The 17,548-nt window shown below is 39.8% G+C and overlaps 1 protein-coding gene across 9 annotated transcripts in view; it reads right to left on the bottom strand.

Moving 5' to 3' along the window:
• Positions 1–1,359: 1,359 nt before the first annotated feature.
• osp (outspread) overlaps positions 1,360–17,548 on the bottom strand; it is a 185,459-nt gene continuing 169,270 nt past the window's right edge. For 2 of the 9 annotated variants that reach the window (XM_026439340.1, XM_026439343.1), the window contains 10 exons: positions 14,310–14,485; positions 14,058–14,198; positions 13,628–13,789; positions 12,675–12,847; positions 11,495–12,450; positions 11,270–11,426; positions 8,309–11,173; positions 7,923–8,208; positions 6,592–6,994; positions 1,505–4,556 (listed from right to left, as the gene is read on the bottom strand). In XM_026439340.1, coding sequence (XP_026295125.1) covers positions 4,252–4,556; positions 6,592–6,994; positions 7,923–8,208; positions 8,309–11,173; positions 11,270–11,426; positions 11,495–12,450; positions 12,675–12,847; positions 13,628–13,789; positions 14,058–14,198; positions 14,310–14,485 — 5,624 coding nt within the window. In that variant the 3' untranslated portion in view covers positions 1,505–4,251. 9 annotated transcript variants of the gene reach the window in all.

The raw sequence follows: 17,548 nt of genomic DNA, 5'->3' as shown, positions 1-17,548 counted from the left end.
TAGATTCATTAAACAGATATTCACGTCAATGGTTACTATATTTTATTTCAAACGTTATTATAAATTATAATACAAATACAATAAGTATAATTGTAATGTATTGTAAATGTTAAACAATCCTAAGTGATTACTCTACATAAGAAAAAATGAATCATATTGTTTCGCATTAAATATTTTATATGAAACGTACGGAAGTAAACGATCATTGGAGGTTTATAAAATTTCAAATATAATCGAAAATATATCGAACTTGATTAACTTTGAAAGAACTGTCTTTTTGTTAACCATTTTTGAATAAATTGGATATTCTATCGATGCATTTGATCTATACAATTTCTCTTTGAATTATAATTATATTATTACTATGTAATGACAACTATAATATACGATCCAATGTAAATTTATAATATATTAATATTTTAATTAAAAAGCTAAACTTGAAAATCTTAGCAACATGTGAATATGGACAACGAACTTTGATATTTCGTTACAAATTGAGAATTATACATACCTGAGGATATTCGTCGCCTAACATCAATCTCTTCTTTATATATATGAGCAAAATATCGATATCCTTAATATGTAACTGAAACAAAGGCTCCATTTTGCACAAATAACTGATAATTTACACAAAATTCGTAAACACACACAAATTAATCTACGACCACAGATTTCCCTCCAAATTGCTGTACCCGCCTTTTTAGAACTACGTATATGCGCAGAACCAATATGCAGGACTACCGCGCAGTTTTATGCAGCAGAATTAACCGCCGACGCCATCTCTTGTGTGCTAAAGATACTTTCTCATAGAATGAAGTAGATAAGATAAAGAAGAATAGGGATTGATGAGAGTTGCCATCTTTTGAATGTTTTAAGAAACATATTCTTACACTACTCAAGAGATGGCGTTAGCGATCAATTTTTATCCTATCTCTATCCTTTTTCTATTATTTTCTCTCCTTGTCTATATAGTTTCATTTGCGGCACTCTGAAGATGGCGCTGATTTTCATATTTTTATCCTATCGCTATCCTTGTCTCTCTACTTGCTTTCTTTGTCTATCCTTAATTTTGATGCGTCATTACAATAGTGATATAGAATATCAATTAGAACTAAAGGAATTTTTGCTGAAACAAGTTAATATTTATTCTATTTTTTATTTGTAATTTCTTTTTAATTCCAATCATTTCGTACTTTATTAATGTTGTAATTTTATTGTTACGTTAAATTAATTATATTAAATTGCATTAAAGAGGTTAGAAAGTTCTAGTATTTCGATGTGATAAAAAAGTATGCATTGAATTAGAATTTATTACCTATTTCATTCTTAATCTAAGAAAATAGATTCATTAAACAGATATTCACGTCAATGGTTACTATATTTTATTTCAAACGTTATTATAAATTATAATACAAATACAATAAGTATAATTGTAATATATTATAAATGTTAAACAATCCTGAGTAATTACTCTACATAAGAGATAATGAATCATATTGTTATCGATAATCCTTTTCTTTCTTTCTTTCTTTCTTTTTTTTTTTTTTTTGTTATAATTCGCTTCCCTCGACATTATTGACATTAATGTCGGATGACATCCTCACTGGAACGAACCGTGACAATATATAATATAGAATACAATATAATAATAACATATAATATAAACAATCCATTTCATATGGAAGGGGTTAATTCTAAAGTTATTTATATTTTCTTGCTCCTTAAGTTGAGAACGTCATAAACTATACAATATTAACATCAAAAAATGATAATGTGTCGCGATCCGACAAAAAACATTTACACAATGAGAAAATGCGGTAATACACAGTGCAATGTGACAACGCCGTAATTATATTCAATATTATGTGCAGAATCTATACATAACAAGAGCGAAAACAAGCGTACAAATAATTTTCGATTCGACGAAGAATTAACAAGAAACAGTGCGGGTAGTAAAGAAAAGTGAAAAGAGAAAACGAATGTAAATTAAGAATAAATCATACGGTACCTCGTTTTCTTTTACCGCGAGTAAAGTTTCGCCATTTTTTTCGCTTTAACATACTAATCGTCTTTACAAAACAAATAAAAAAAAAATAATAATAATAATAATAATAGTCACGAACAACGTGTCAACAAATGAAAAAAAAAAAAAAAAAAATTATAATCGAAGCCTCCCTAGAAGACGAACTTTGAGCCGATCGTCGATTAAAATTAGCCCCCTCGTAAAGTCACAAGATGGCATTATAACAAATCTTACGATTTCTTTTATAATTAAAACGCAAACGTAACAACCTTGACGAATTATTTGTCAATACACTTTCACACCAATACATATATGCGTTACATTGCGTTAACTACCACGACACTTGTATAAATGACTCGCAATACAGTAGACAGTCGATTATTCAAACTTTTGGTCTCTTTTCTATGTTTAGAGATTCCTAGAGATTCAAGACCATGAAATTTAATATTGATCGATAATCGACGTTCTACTGTATTTCCTTCGCATCTGTCGCTTTCCGTGCCATTTCTCGTCATCTCGAAAAAATTTAAAAAAAAAAATACTCTACCTAAGATAATAATATTAATTTCCAATAATAATTTCCGTTCAATTAATTCAATCAAATTTCTCAACATATTTCTCTATTTATTATAATTTAGATACAGACTCGAAGCACCAGAAAAATATATCGCGTACTAAGAAGATAAAATAAAAAATGAAATACCTTGATCAACAATCACGTGTACAATTGCATCATTACGATAATTGCAAAATCGACGAGAAACGGCAGATATAACTGAAATAATGCCCTAGAAACGCACGTCGCTCGCGAAAATCGATCGAAACGATCACTACTCGGTCCTACGTCGAAAAATCATCGAAAGTTTTAAATGCTTATCAAATTTAACCACCTTTATCGAGCGGTGGTCCCATTAAACGATATTATAAATTCGATCGATATGAGGGAGAAGAAGGAGGACAGTTTCCCTTCGAAAACGACCTATCGTTCGCGATAGGCTTTCAACCTTAAAGCAGAACTCGCGAGCCTAGCGCGGGACCCGAGCCTCGTTTCGGCTATTGAATCATGTTTACTTGATAAACATGCTCAATATCGTTACGTTACGACGAGCACGATCCCGGGCGACCGTAATAATTGACATTTGCTCCATTCTACCGTCGAAGCTCTATTTCCTATGGCAGTGACGAATTGCCTGTAAATTGTCAATGGAGAAAAAAAAAATAAAAAATGGATTAATTCTAAATATTTGAGAAGAAACGAATATCGGAAAAATGCTGTATTTTTTGTGGATAATGCAAACGAGTCGAAATTCGTGAAATTCTTCTGAGGAAGACTCGGAACGAGTCTGATTTAGCACCATTTCGAAAAACAATTGTACGCGCGAATTATATTAAACGAGTTTTCGACAATGTATTCTTTCTTTCTTTCTTTCTTTTGTGTGATACGCGTGATTATGAATTTTTAAGAATATAGTATGCGTGTTAATTAACGATTCAGAGCTCGAAACGTTTCTTCCTCTCGGCGACCATGCCCACCGCTGGAAGTGGTGGGTGGAGCGGGTGATGATAACTCGGCGTGGGCGTTGGAGGCAAGCTACGACAACTTCTGCTGGACCACCTCACTGCTGGAGACCTCATCAGCTCTGTAAATGGGATTACACTTTATTCGCTATTCTCTTCACCGATCTCCCTTTCTCCCTGTGTTACCTTCAATAATAAGCTCGCGTGGAAAAGGAAATCAAGGTGGTAAACTCGGGTAAAAGAATATATATGATTACTTGCATTAATATTTGAACATTAAATTACATCTTCTTAAGGATTATTTAAATGTAGTATGTATTTATTTGTATAGTTTTAGTTTCAAACAGAAAAGTGTTCTATTCATATTCTTTTAGGTAAGGTATTCAAAATAGAATTGTTCACAATAAAACATGAATACATAAATAATCCTTTCACATACAAAATAAATAATTAAGTATTAATGCAAGTAATTGTACATATTCAAAAAGTCCAAATATATCAAATATATGTGCATCAACAATTAAACTTCAAACAGTATCAATAATTCATTATGGAATTAAACGAATATATTATAATAATACACTGTTATACAATAACAATATAATATTATAATATATTATAACACAATACATGAAGGAACCTGAACCTAAACTTTGACAAGCTTCTAATTTTATCCCAAGCCAGTTAAGCAGCCAGTTAAGGTAGAGACGTTAAAAGCAAAGGTTAAAGGAGAAGTGAAGAAAGAAAAAGAATAAAGTGCAGAACAGGGAAGCGTGTCGAAGACAAAACAAAAGTGGTGGGGTGGTGCTTCGTCGACGAATATCGTTGGAAAAATTCTTCCTAATTGGCAAAGAAGAGAACGGACCTGCAACGGAGAGAGCTGGGGGTTCCGGGGTGAGGCGGGACTCGGAAGGATTGTCGGCATGGAAGCTGTATGCCTCCGAGTGTTGCTGTTTTTCGGTTTTGTCGCTGCTCTGCCAGCCACCGCCGGCGCCTTCGGCCTCTGCTGTGCCACCTTTCGTGTGAAATACAATTGTCGAAATACGATTATCAGGTTTGCACAGTCCGTTTCCGCGTATACATCATCATACTCGTCACGTCATTCTCGTGTAGTCATTTTTACGAATTATTTCAGAATACGTATAAAATTGTCTTGGACTTTTTTGTCAAAAGAAGGATACGAATCTTTACAAACTCTATACACGATATGATTTGTGGGTTCTGTTGCATTGAAATTTGTTCCATCTGGTTTTCGAATCTTTTATATTTCAATCTCACATTTGTCTTTGATTTAATAAAAACTTGATGATTTGAGAAAAATTTTGAGATATGTAACAATAATAATATAACGATATAATATTATATATATTATTGTTGTGTATTATTATATATTTTATAAATATATTATATATTTTATAATTATATAAATATATGTATAATAATATAACGATAAAATTTTTAAATAGTCTTTTCTCTTTACATGGTCAATATTATAAAGAAATATAAATATAACTCGAAGAACCTCGAAGAACCCAAAAATCATGGAAAAATTAAAAAACATATTTTTTAATTCTACGTTGCCACCGATCTGTATCTCTCTAAGACAGATAAGACGGTCAGAATGGAGTAGTTAATGATTTTTCTTACACACCTAATATGTTCCCAATAGTGAAGCGGCTCTTACAGTTACAATCGCAGAGTTTGATGCGGGTGTTCGGAAGCACGTGGAATATTTTTATGTAAAAAAATTGACATTTCGTACTGTATACAGATTGCAAAAATATGATCTCCGGTTGTGTAAGAAAAATGTAAAAAGTTTACGGTATTACAAAATTCTCGCTTATAAAAACACTATTTGGTAGACTATTTTTCCGATCCCACACGCTTCCGAATCTTGTTAATGATACATTGAAAAATTATTATGCGCACAGATTAGACATCCAAGGAGTATAAAATCACATTCACGAGAAGGCAGAAGTTATTTTGCATCGTTACATCGTTAAAAAAATTCTCTTGTTAGCAATTGGTTAGACAACCCTCGAGTAATATGGATTAATATAATTATTTATATAGTTTTTTTTTTTCTTTTTACGCTTCGTATCACGTATATTGGAACAGCGATTAATAGTAGTTCAGTCACATCACTTGTCAAAACATTGCGTCGAAACATTATTATCGTCGAAGAAAGCCGGACAAAAATGATCCGCGTTTACAACCTCATCGACGCGTTACACATGTAAATAACAGAAACGTTTATTGCACAACAAGAAATTTGATTAAATTCGCTTTGATTCAATTTTGATTATCAACTAGAATTTTTCGTTTTTCCTCGAAGCGGTTAATTTCTAAATAGAAAGCACCAGGTTAGTCTTATTATGTTCCCCGTAATGATAATAATAATATCTCTTCCTCGAACAAAAAAAAAAAAAAAGGCAATCGCAAAAACCTATGCCGCGAATCATCCTTTGTTAAACCATTCGCTTAACCTTAATATTAATCCCTTCGCTATCAAGGATGAGATGTTATGAACGATTTTTTTTTTGTTTATCCAAATCAGTTAGACCAGATATTCTATAATCGAAAGAAGAATAAAAAAAACACAGATGCAAGATATAGCTCGACATTGCTCACAACAAGAAATGTTCCTTTTTAGCGAAGGGGTTAAAAGCAAAGGCCTCGATCCTCGCAAATGTTGTAGCGCATGCCAAAGTTCGTACAATATAAAAAAGATGATCGAATAGAAAGGAAAATAAAAAAAAAAAAAATAAAGCAACGAGCCAAAGTTCGACTCGATATCAATTATTCAACGTACGAACGTTTAAGCCGAATGCAGCTGCTATGCTTTTCAAAGAAGAAGCGGAAACGAGGAGGAGGAGAAGGATCGAGAAACGGCGGCGATCCAATAGAAGCATTGTTTTCTTCTTTCCTTATTTTTCTTCTCTCTCTCTCTCTCTCTCTCTCTCTCTCTCTCGCTCTCTCTCTCGCTCTCTCTCTACCAGATTTCCTGCGACTCGCCCGCGCCTCTTTCCCATTTCACCTTTCTTCTGTACCTTGATACTGATGGGGCAGTCCGCTCCTCGGTCTCAGGCTGTCCCAGAGCGGCGACGCCAGGCCGTTACTACGCTCCTGGCTCTTTTGACCTAAGCTCACCTCTTTCACGTCGTGCGTGTTCACGCCAGAACTATTGCCCGGCCTAACCAAGTTACTCGAGTAAGGCAACGAGACCGATTTAACGCGTTCAAGCTTGTACGAGAACGCTGCCTGCTTGTCCTGCGTGCTCTTTTGCAACGTGGACAACGTGTTTCTCGTCGGCCTTTCGCCGCCCGTTCTCTGCTCCTCGCTAATCGCCGCTTTGGGCAGCGGCTCGTTATTAATCCGGCCACGCTGCGGCGAGTAGCTTAGCGACGAAGATTTCGATGGCACACCGGACGTATCACGAGGGGCCTCCCCATGCTGTTAGTGAAATATCGAAAATATATAATGCGTAAGTGCGGCTTGGTATGGGTGGGTGGGTTGGTTAACAACGATCGTCGATGATCGGTGCCGGGTCAGAACGGAATGTGTGTGTCGTGGACAATTACACCTTATGGGGCTACTCACGAGGCTCGATGATAGGTACAGTAAAACCTCCGTCGACTTGTTCCTATTGAAAATTGTTCGTAAAATTGTTATTATTATTATTATTATTATTATTGTTATTGTTATTGTTATCAATGTATGCAAGTAATGTTATTGAATATTAAACTCTTAATATTAACTCTTGCGATTTTGTTACGTGACTTGTGGTAAGAAAAGACAGAGCAATTTTTTTAATATTGTAAATTGATGAGTAAACGTACGTTTTGATAATCTTGGTTAAGTATGTCTAAAAGATATTTGATCGTTTGATAAGTTCGGGTCTAATTTGATCTTTGATTGATTAAATATATTTTTCTCAAATTATGGGAACGAATTGATCGACACGAATTTATCAAATGACAAGATCTTTTCTTTCTTTCTTTCTTTATTTCTTTTCTCCTTCCCTATCGATTGAGGCGGATGAAATAAAGCGAACATGGAAGCTTTGCTGTACCTAACCTCGTTTTTAACCTATGTCTACTATGTGTTTATTTACAAATGATAGACCGAACTTCGTTATTTAGAAGCGTTTTCTCTTTAGAAACGTATACGACGATCAAGCGTCAGAGAGTCGTGGAGCATCGTATCGCAACAACAAGCTCGTAAAGAGGGGGGGTGGTGGGTATTGCGCCATAACATGTAATTGCGGAGTTAATCATCATTTAGTATGGTACATTTTTTTTCTCTCTTTTTTGTTAACCACATCTATGCTGTAAACGGGGCACGTTCACGGCGATGGGAAGGGTTATCGTCAAAGGGTTACCTTCAACTGTTGCAGTCGATGGATCTCTTCCCTCGACTCGGCAATCTCGTTGTCCCTGCCCCTCAACATTTGCACGTTGTCGTTTGCGCTGTCGTTCGTTTCCAATACGAGGTGCGCCCTGAGCTGTTTGTTCCTCGCGTCCAATTGCATAATGTGTTGTTGCGCTTGAGCAAGCTGCTTGGTAAGGGATCCTACCTTTTCCTCCAAGGCTGCTGATTCTACGCACTTGGAGGAGTATTTGGCAGATAAGGAAAGAATTTCCTGTTTGATCTCCTCCATCTCTTCCCTGTATGATTAATATGAATTAATAATAATAAATTGGCTGAGATTTAATAATGGATAAAAAATAAAATCATAAAATACAAGAATTAATAAAAATCACATACTCGTGTTCCTTGTGAAGCACGCCAATGTCTTCGCGTGCCTGCATTTGTTTAATAAATTCCTGCTTGAATTTAGCTATTTCTTTCTGCACCTCGTGCTCGTGAGCTTTTCTCATAGCGTCCAGGGCCGCCAGAGTGGCCTGAGTCTCTTCCGACAACGCCTGCTCCTTCTCCACCCTCAGATTTTCCAACTCTTGTCGGTGTTTCTCCTCCATCTCGGAAATGATGCGCCTGTGGGAATTCTCCATAGCGAGCAAACCCTTCTCGCACAACGCTCGCAGTTGCTTGATCTCTTCTTTGTATCTCTTCCTCGTCTCCGCATCTGTATCCAATTCGGCGCTCATAGATCTTTGATAAGCGGCTCTAAGCTCGTTCACGTGAGCCGAGTGCTCGGAGTCCATTGCGTTCAGCCTGTGCTCCAATTTTCTCGCCTTTTCACGCAAACTGGCCGCTTCCTGCTCGTATTGAGAGGTCAACGATTGCCTCTGATTGTCCAATTCACCCTTGATGTCCATCAAATCCCTCTCCTGGTTACGCTTCAACGTCTCCAACTCTTGATTGTGCTCCGCCGTTATCCTCTCGATAGTTTTCTGCAATTGGTCACACTGTTTGCAAGTCACGCTGTTCATATGGTCGCTCAATTTTTTTATCTGCTCGCGCAACTGCGAGCATTTCTCGCACACGCTCGACCAGTCCGTAATGGTAATCATCGCGGCCGATTTCGCCGGCCACGAAACATTCTCCTCGCTGTCCTCGTCCAATTTCTCTCGAACACGTTTGCCCAACTCGACCAAATCCTCCTCGAGACAGAGCAAACTCTGGCCGACGTTCTTTATTTGCTCCTTCGAGGCGCGCTTCGAACCGGATATCCTGTCCTCGCATTCCTTGCTAAATTGCTGATAAAGGTAACTGTACTCCGCGTCGAGAATCGGGTCGCTTTGGAACTCTTGGTCGTCTGCCTCCAGCAGACACGAAAGAACGTCGTCGTTTCGGATTAGACTAGATACGAAAGTCTCCCCGGGGAAGGGCGTCGTCAATTGTCTCGTGTTCTCCCGAAGAAGCTCGATTCTGGCGTCTATTAAAGCTTTGTGCGCGATCACGTCCGCGTAGTCCGTCAACAATCGTCTCGACTCGTACTTCGACTCGACTATCGCCGGCTTGCTCTTCTTCAACCGGTGAAGGCATTCTTCGTACACGTTGGACAGCTCGCGTGTCGACTGTTCCATCTCTTCGCGCAGCCTGGATTGGGCCGCATCGATCCAAGATTCTAACGTTACGTTCTCCGCGCTCTCGAAGTTGAGGCAAGCATCGGTCACGCTCGTGATATTTTGCTCGTACATCTGGCCGCAGCGCATGATCACGTGGGACACTTCCGCCTGCACCAACTCTTTGCTCACCGTTTCTTGGGCAAGCGCCCATGCCTCCCGAATCCGTCTGTCCTCCAGCAACTTTTTGCTCGAGTTGGTCGCCTGTTGCTTGCTCGAATCCTCTTGCTCCGACATGCTCAACGTCTCGGCGGCCAGTGCCTCCGCGAGCTGTCTCAACTTCGTCTCCTTGTATCTGCACACCATCTCGTTTATCTCGCGCTGTTTCTGCAGCAAGAAGTTCAAGCTCTCGTTACGAGCCGCGGACACCTCCTTGGTCACCGTCTCCGTCGCGGCCACACCACCTACTAGTACTAACTTATTGGCTAACACTCTAGTAAGATACTGAATGTAACTGGTGTTTTGGTACGTTTTGGGCTTAGTTCCGTGAATCTTACGCATTAAGCTTGAGGCAAGCTGACTAGTTTCGACCAATTCACTGAGGACGGCACTACGGTCGAATGTACGGCCGATCGCGCACTTGATCTGTCTCAAAACAACGAACTCGAACGCGACCCTCTCCGCGATCAGCTTCATCTTCTCCCTATCGTCCAGCTGGCCGTTCTGCTCGAGCGTCTGCCGTCTCTTCGTGAGTTCGCTCAATTTATCTTTAAGTATAGTCTCTAGTCTAGATACCACTATGCCTACTGACTCGGTCACTTGAGCGCTACCTTGGTTTTTCTTACATTCTAAACACGAGTCCAAAATATCGTTTACCTCGCGCAAACACTTCTCCGCTTTGTCCTCGGCTTGCGTCGAGCCTAAACACTTCTCCAGCCTCCTCTTCGACTTCGAAACGACTCTCTCCAATTTCTTCAACCTCGCGATGATCTCCAACGATACCTCGCTCGTCGAGGGCGCGCTTATCTCGCTGCACTCGCTCGAGTCTTTCTCCGCGTCGCTCGCCATGTTCTCCTGCACGTTCGCCACCTTCGTCTCCAACGTGCTGAGTCTGATCAACACTTTCATCGGTTCTGAACTAGTTGCACTGTCCAGCGATTTCCTTCTTAATCTGGTCCGGTCTAGACTCTTGCTATCCCTCCTCTTCTCCTTCTTTGGATTAGGGCTCGACTCCTTAGGGCTGCTTCCCGCCGACGCAGGCGCGCTTACGCTCTTCCCGCGTTCTATAGCGCAGATCTTGTTCTCCAGATCCACCAACTTGTCCTCCATCTCTTGAGAAATCTGGAAGGACTCACGACCCTTCAACGACAACGACCTCCTCTTGTCCCTAGTTTCAGCTTTTGTCAGCTTCTGCTTCAGATTCCTTACTTGCTTCTCGCTGGCTGCAAGCTTGTTGGTCAAATCTTGGATCCTAGCTGCCATTAATTGTATCTGAGCTTGATTCGTCTCGTTCACGCTAGCTGCGTCCTGCTTGTGAGCAAAGATCTCCAATTCCAAAGCATCCTGCATTGCGTGCGCCTCGCGAAGCTCCTTGCGCATCGCGCGTATCTCAAGGATAGCTTTCTCGAAACGGGATCTAAGTTCGTCGTATTCTTCCACGATTCTAGATAAATAAAAGATTTATCTCGTTTGTAAATATTTATAATAAACAATTCAATCAATCGATTCAATCAATGTAGAAACAGGTTAAACATATTACCTTTCCTTGTCAAGAGAATTGAAATCCAGATCCAGCTCGATGTTCGTCAAATCACTGAGAGAATCAAAGCTTCTTCCTCGTTCTTTCGAAGAAGACAACCCCCCTTTGTCTTCCAGTTCCCTAACTTTGCTATACAAACGCTCGTTTTCCTCTATCCCTGGATGAATAATATAATATAATTAGCAATTCTATCAATATGAGAACATTTTTATTCGATCAACGTACCTTGAGATAATCTATTGCTCAAAGAGGTTATCTCCGACTGCAGATGTTCGACGGTTCTATGACTCGATGCCAACTCTTTAGTAAGCATTTCACATCGCTCGCTGGTCTCTCTAAGAATAGCTTCGGTCTCCAACAACTTGCATTCCAACATCTCCTTATCCCTGTTGTACATCTTCTTCATCTTCTCCAGATCCTCCAAATCCTTGTTTCTCTGCTGCTCCGTTCTCTGGATCGTGCTCAACAATTCATCCACCTGTTTTTCTCTGATGGAGGCCTCGGCCTTTTGCTGCCTCAACCTGGATAGTTCCTTCTCAGCGCTCGCGACGTCCGCTCTCGCCGTATTCAGCTGCGACTTCAAGCTTTCTATCTCGTTCTCTTGACGCTCGATAATGACTAGTAGCGTGCTTGGATGCGACTGATTTTGATCCAACTGATCGCGCAGCAAAGACACCTGGTTCTCCAACAATTCTACTATCAATGGGCTCTCGTTTGCGCTCGACAGACAACTATTCTGCATATGGCCGTTGTGCTGTTCCTCATCCTCTCCTAATTCGCAGCAGGCCATCATCAAATCCTCCGACCTCACGCTATCCAAAGTGCTTCTTCTCGAGCTCAGGGGCGAGCTGCAACTTCTCTTGTAAACTCTGGATCTGGAGCTTGATCTGGATCGAGCTTTCACTCTGGACAAAGCGGTTCTAGTCAACGGTGGCGACGGAGGTAATTCTGACCACTCGTGGTTCGCCGAATCTGACCAACTGGAACCCTTCAATCCACTGGGCCAGTCGCCGTTTCTCACTAAGGGTGGCGATACTGGGACCTCGGACCAATCACCGGACTCCCTTCTGCCGCCTTCGGATGCCGTTCGATATTCCTCGTCGGAGGAGAACAGGACTGAGCGTGGTGTGACCGACGTTGAAGGAACGACCGAGGAATCTCTCTCGCGGTCTGTCAGCGATCTGAAATAAAAAACAGAGCTTTAACTTACGTTCCAAGAATGAAGAATGCTTGCACGAGGATATCTTATTTTACGAAACAAGTACAGTACTCGCATTTTGAACCAAGATATGTGAAAAGATGCGTACAAATGTTTGTACAAACGTCCAGTAGATGTATCTCTTCGATTTTTTGATTTATCCTCGTGAATATGTTAAATAATTTTTCTTTACATTGCCTTACTTACGCGGTAGGTGATTGCGGGGTGTTATCTTGCTGCGCATCCTGACAAACCGTCAGAGAATCGTTGCCATTGTCAGGATCTGGTAAATTGGCAGCCCTCCGAATGGCCGACATCCAACTGGCTCGTATACCAGCGGTCACCGCGGACAATACGGTAGATCCTCGATCGTCCCAGGCCTTGGAACGCAAAAAAAAGAAGAAGAAGAAGAGGAGAGAGTAAAGTAAATCATCCAATAAGGAAAGAGGCAAAAACGACAGAAACAGAAACGTTAATCATCGATGTGGGGCAAAGCAGCAGGATACAGAGCGGGTGACAGAGATCAGTGACACGAATAAACGAAGAGTTCCAAGATCTGTTCTAGCGTGAAATTGAGTTACCGACTTTTTCCAGCCACTCCCATCCCGGCCACGGAAGTTAATTCCGGCAATCCAATTGACCAGCAAGCCCTCAGGGAGATTCACGGTTAACTACAAGGGATGGCTGTACAATACTCTAAGTTTCTAGATATTAACACTTATTTTTCAAAGGAGAAATGTATATAATAATTTTTCGTCCTTTCATTAATATTATTCGTCACTTGGACTCAGAAATTCTTATTATTGAACAAGTTTTCATCAAATCTTTAATCCAAGATGTATCAAAAAACTTGGACAATTAAAGTAATTTAATATTAAACTTTTCCTTAATTCTTTATTCACTGAGATTAATATTCTTTATCCAAAATGAACGTTCAAACACAAATCCAAAGCGGATAGACAATGTAAACCGATTTCCTCTGCATTGTAATATCTGGCTGACGAACAGATAAAAAAAAAAAGAAAAAAGAGGGGGGGAAAAAAGGAAGAAAATTGCAGCTCCCGTAAGAACTAACTGGATTTCCGTTCGTTGATTCGTTCGTTCGTGCGGAATGTTAATTACCGTAAATCACCGCGTGCAAATCCACCGGTCACACTCACCACAGTCTGGAATCCATAATTTCTTGCGACTTGAAGGGGCGTGACGGCGGTAACGGTATTCAGATCTATGACACCGTCCATGATACCCTTATCTTCCGCGCAGGGATCTCGGTAGTACATGAGGCCGCAACCGCGAAGCACGAACCAATGCTTGTTCCATTCCTGAAGAATACACCATTCGTTGTATATCTATATATCTGTTATTATTGGCCCTCGCTACTGTACACAACCATTGTAAATTATTTCAACAAGAGAAACGTGGCATGATCTTAAGCAAGATCAAACGAATTTAACTTAACTTTTGGCTCTCATATTGAGCTGAAAGATTTAATCGATTTTATTCTTTGAAAAGTATTCTCGCATCTAAAGAAATGTCTTAATTGGGGGATGATTGTAAGAACACTTAACAGAAATAGATTTGATGACGAACCTTATTTAATCCTTGTTTCATTAACCAGCCTTTCTTGATGTTTAACAAATCTTCAGCGGGCAGATCGACCCTCAGTTCAGAGGTAGGAGAGTATCTAATGCCGGAGATGTCGAGGCCACATCCATCCGGATCGCCTCTAACCTGTAGAAGAATAATCAACGAATTCTTACTACTCTGATCATTCCAATTACACGATCGTTAATTTAAAATTTCCATGCTTCCAAAACATTTCTCAGAATTCAATCAACTCACAAATTTGTCCTGATAGGCCGCATTGGCCGCATCCACCACATCCCTTGTCGGCTCAGACGTCCTAGGCTTGATGCTCCTCCTGACGCGTGGCTGGGTCAAGGAGGCGGCAATGTCTCGCAACTTTCCTTCTCTTTCTCTTTCATGCTCCAACAGGATCCTTCGACAGGCGTCATCGTCTGCGGAACAAGCGTCAAATCGTTTCACCCGCCTCTTCGATAGAGTCGTCGTCGCGCATTGCAACACGATAATGATAGACCAGCATCCTAATAATAATCACGAGCGAGCGCGTTTTCCGTCTGGTTTCGTTCAACTGCTCGTTAACGCAAAAACATTGGTCGCAAACACGGGCAATTAAATATTTTTCGGTCGAGGAAAAGATGGTTTGAACGTTGGCAAGGCCAAACGATCGGCTTTGCTAATTGACCGCCGACTAATTAATAACTCGGCCTCGTTCCGTGCCGCGGCAAGAACGCTTATCTGTCTCGTTTATCCACCGTTCCTATCCACCCGGCGTCGAAATCTAACCTTCATTATTATGCTAATAACAGTTTTCAGCGAGCTATCTCTCTTGCCGGGGAATAAACGACGTTTAGGCAGGGTGGAAACAATGGGGTGAGTTTCGAGGGAGATTGGCTTTCAACGATCGATCATCACTCGTGTTGAATTAGTTATCCGAGAGATCGAAATATTGTGCTTCTCTTTTTTTGAGAAAGAAAGAATTAAATCTTTTACAAAAATCTAATCGATCTCTAAATTAAAAGTTTAAATTAAATTTCTGAACTTCGCGTTAAAGAAATAATTTATCTGTAAATCTGAATCTTTCTAGAAATAAGAAAGAAATTTTAAATATCGATCTCAAAGAAAAAGAATACAATTTTCTTTTTTTATAAAAGATTATTTTTATTAATCCAACTAAATAGTTGACTAAAAAAAAAAATTAATAAATTCGCAAGGTCTTGTTTACGAGACGATCGGATATCCTTAATAGCGTGTATCTTTCAGACAATCTGCGGATCATTGGAAGAGAACTCGAAGGGAACGGGTTGCTGGACGTTCGAAGCCAATCTAAATGAAATCTACGGATCGGGAGAGTAGAGAGATCATGGGGCACGCGGAGAACCCGGTAGATTTTCTCGATGATTGTGCACACGTAATTACGCAACAAACGGGAAACGTAATCACACCAAGGCGAATCCCGTGGAATCGGAAGGTACGACTGTGCTAGTTAGACCCTTATAAATCTCGATACGCCGGATCCTCCTTCGTTCCACGGACGTGGATTACTTAACTTTTTTTCCCCCGTTGCCGATTCACCGTTTAATACTGAATTTCCGTATTGACGTGTCAATCAAGCCTGTTCGAAATCATTACCCTCGAGAGATAATGTTGATCGATGTATCATCTGTGTTCCTGGGAAATAGGATCGCTTGTTTAAGAATTCGCGCGTTTACAGCATTGTTGCACTTGAGATAGAATTTGTCATCTTTCGAACGATTTTTTTATTTGCTATTATTTATTATTACACTTCGAGTTTAGAATACTTGATTTAACGATCCTCCATTCTGATAATTGTCTCTAATTTTCTTTTTCTAAAATATAGTTTTGCTTCTATACTCATCCAATACATATACTGATTGAAATTTTTTCATTAGAAATTGTACAAGAATCTACGTCCAAGGTTCTAAGATCGCCAATTATTCCAACAATTCTTCGAATATTCCTAGTTTCAAGCATTACAAGACGCTTGTTTTTATGCTCTGAACCATCGATTCACCGTTACACATCTCGTATCCTAAACGAACTATCACCAACACGCGTCGAATCGAACGAAAGAAAGATAACGTGCACGTCCACGCGCGTTCTACGATTGGACTTCTTTTCTTTTTTTTTCACGTTTGGATAACGAACCAACTGTGGAAAAAGCTAATTCGATAATGATGCGTGAACAAATTGCACGGATTAACGGTGTAAAACGAGCGCGCGCAGTTAACGCGCGAGTTTCAAAAAAGGACGCGCAACCGGTTCTCAATGAAATAGATGAAACGGTGAAAAATTCGCCATGTTTTTTCGCCGATTAAAACGTTTCGATAGCGATACGCTTCTTATTAATCAAATTGTCAAACAGCGAAAAGAATATATATATCGAAGTGAATCGAATCGATTCGATTTACGATTGACGTTTAGAAAATTTTTCTTCGATAATCATTATTATTGGCCGGTTTCGCCGATAAAAATTAAGAACGTTTGGAATGTTTTCTTATCTTAATAATAATGAACGAGAATGATGGATCACCATCTTCATTTTTATCTCGTCGACATTTTAGCGATCGAAGAAATTCTTTCCATCGTGGATGGGATATAATTTTTGATTAAATTTTTTTAATATATAATTTAAAAAAAGAAATATGATTATGATCGATTCGTTAATTTATTATCATAGACGAAAAAGAAGATTACACGAATAGCCTCAAAATATCGCTATTGAACAAAAATTATTAAAAAAAGAAAAATTCAAATGTCAATACCTCGAGGAAATCGTATAATGTTGATTTACGATTCGCCTCACCAATAAAAAGAAAGCAATTATCCAACTTTATACCTACATTCCGACATGTAATTACAAGTAATTTGAACAATGAACGATTCGACCCGTAAGTAAAAAAAAACTATCATTATCGTCATATCGTTGATCGTCTTTTTTTCGCCGATTTCTCCGTTACTTTCACTTTTACACCGAAACATCGACAACAACGATCCCCCTGTGATAATGCGAGAAACAGACATTCATCCTTAATCTTTCTAAAACCTGTACCTGTATCCGAAGGAACCAGCAACAACTGGCTGCGAAGAGAGAAATCGCAGCCACGTGAGCCTGAGGGGGGAAGGAGGGGAGGGAGAGGGATCATATCGCGATTAAAGGCTCGTAGCTCACTGAAAACGACCGAGGCTTAACTTATCGCCGATTGGAAAGCAGGTATGAGATACCGATGGTGGGAACGGCGCATAGAAAAACCCTCCTCTCCTCTCCTCTCCTTCCCTCCCCCCTCGCTCGTTTAATTGGAATCCCCTATCACGTTCGAGGGAGCCAGGCGCCTGTTCTCGAGTCCGCTGATTAATTTCTCCGCTAACAATTTCCGTGTCTGTGGAGACACTTTTTTTATACGTGTTGCGCGAATACGTGTGTAAACGTGTTTTGTCCCCGTTGCGATTAAAATTCCTTATTAAAATGTTTATCCGTC

The sequence above is a fragment of the Apis mellifera genome, linkage group LG3 (genome assembly GCF_003254395.2).
Source record: "Apis mellifera strain DH4 linkage group LG3, Amel_HAv3.1, whole genome shotgun sequence".
In the NCBI taxonomy this organism is placed as follows: domain Eukaryota; kingdom Metazoa; phylum Arthropoda; class Insecta; order Hymenoptera; family Apidae; genus Apis; species Apis mellifera.
This window is presented reverse-complemented; position numbering and strand designations above follow the sequence as displayed.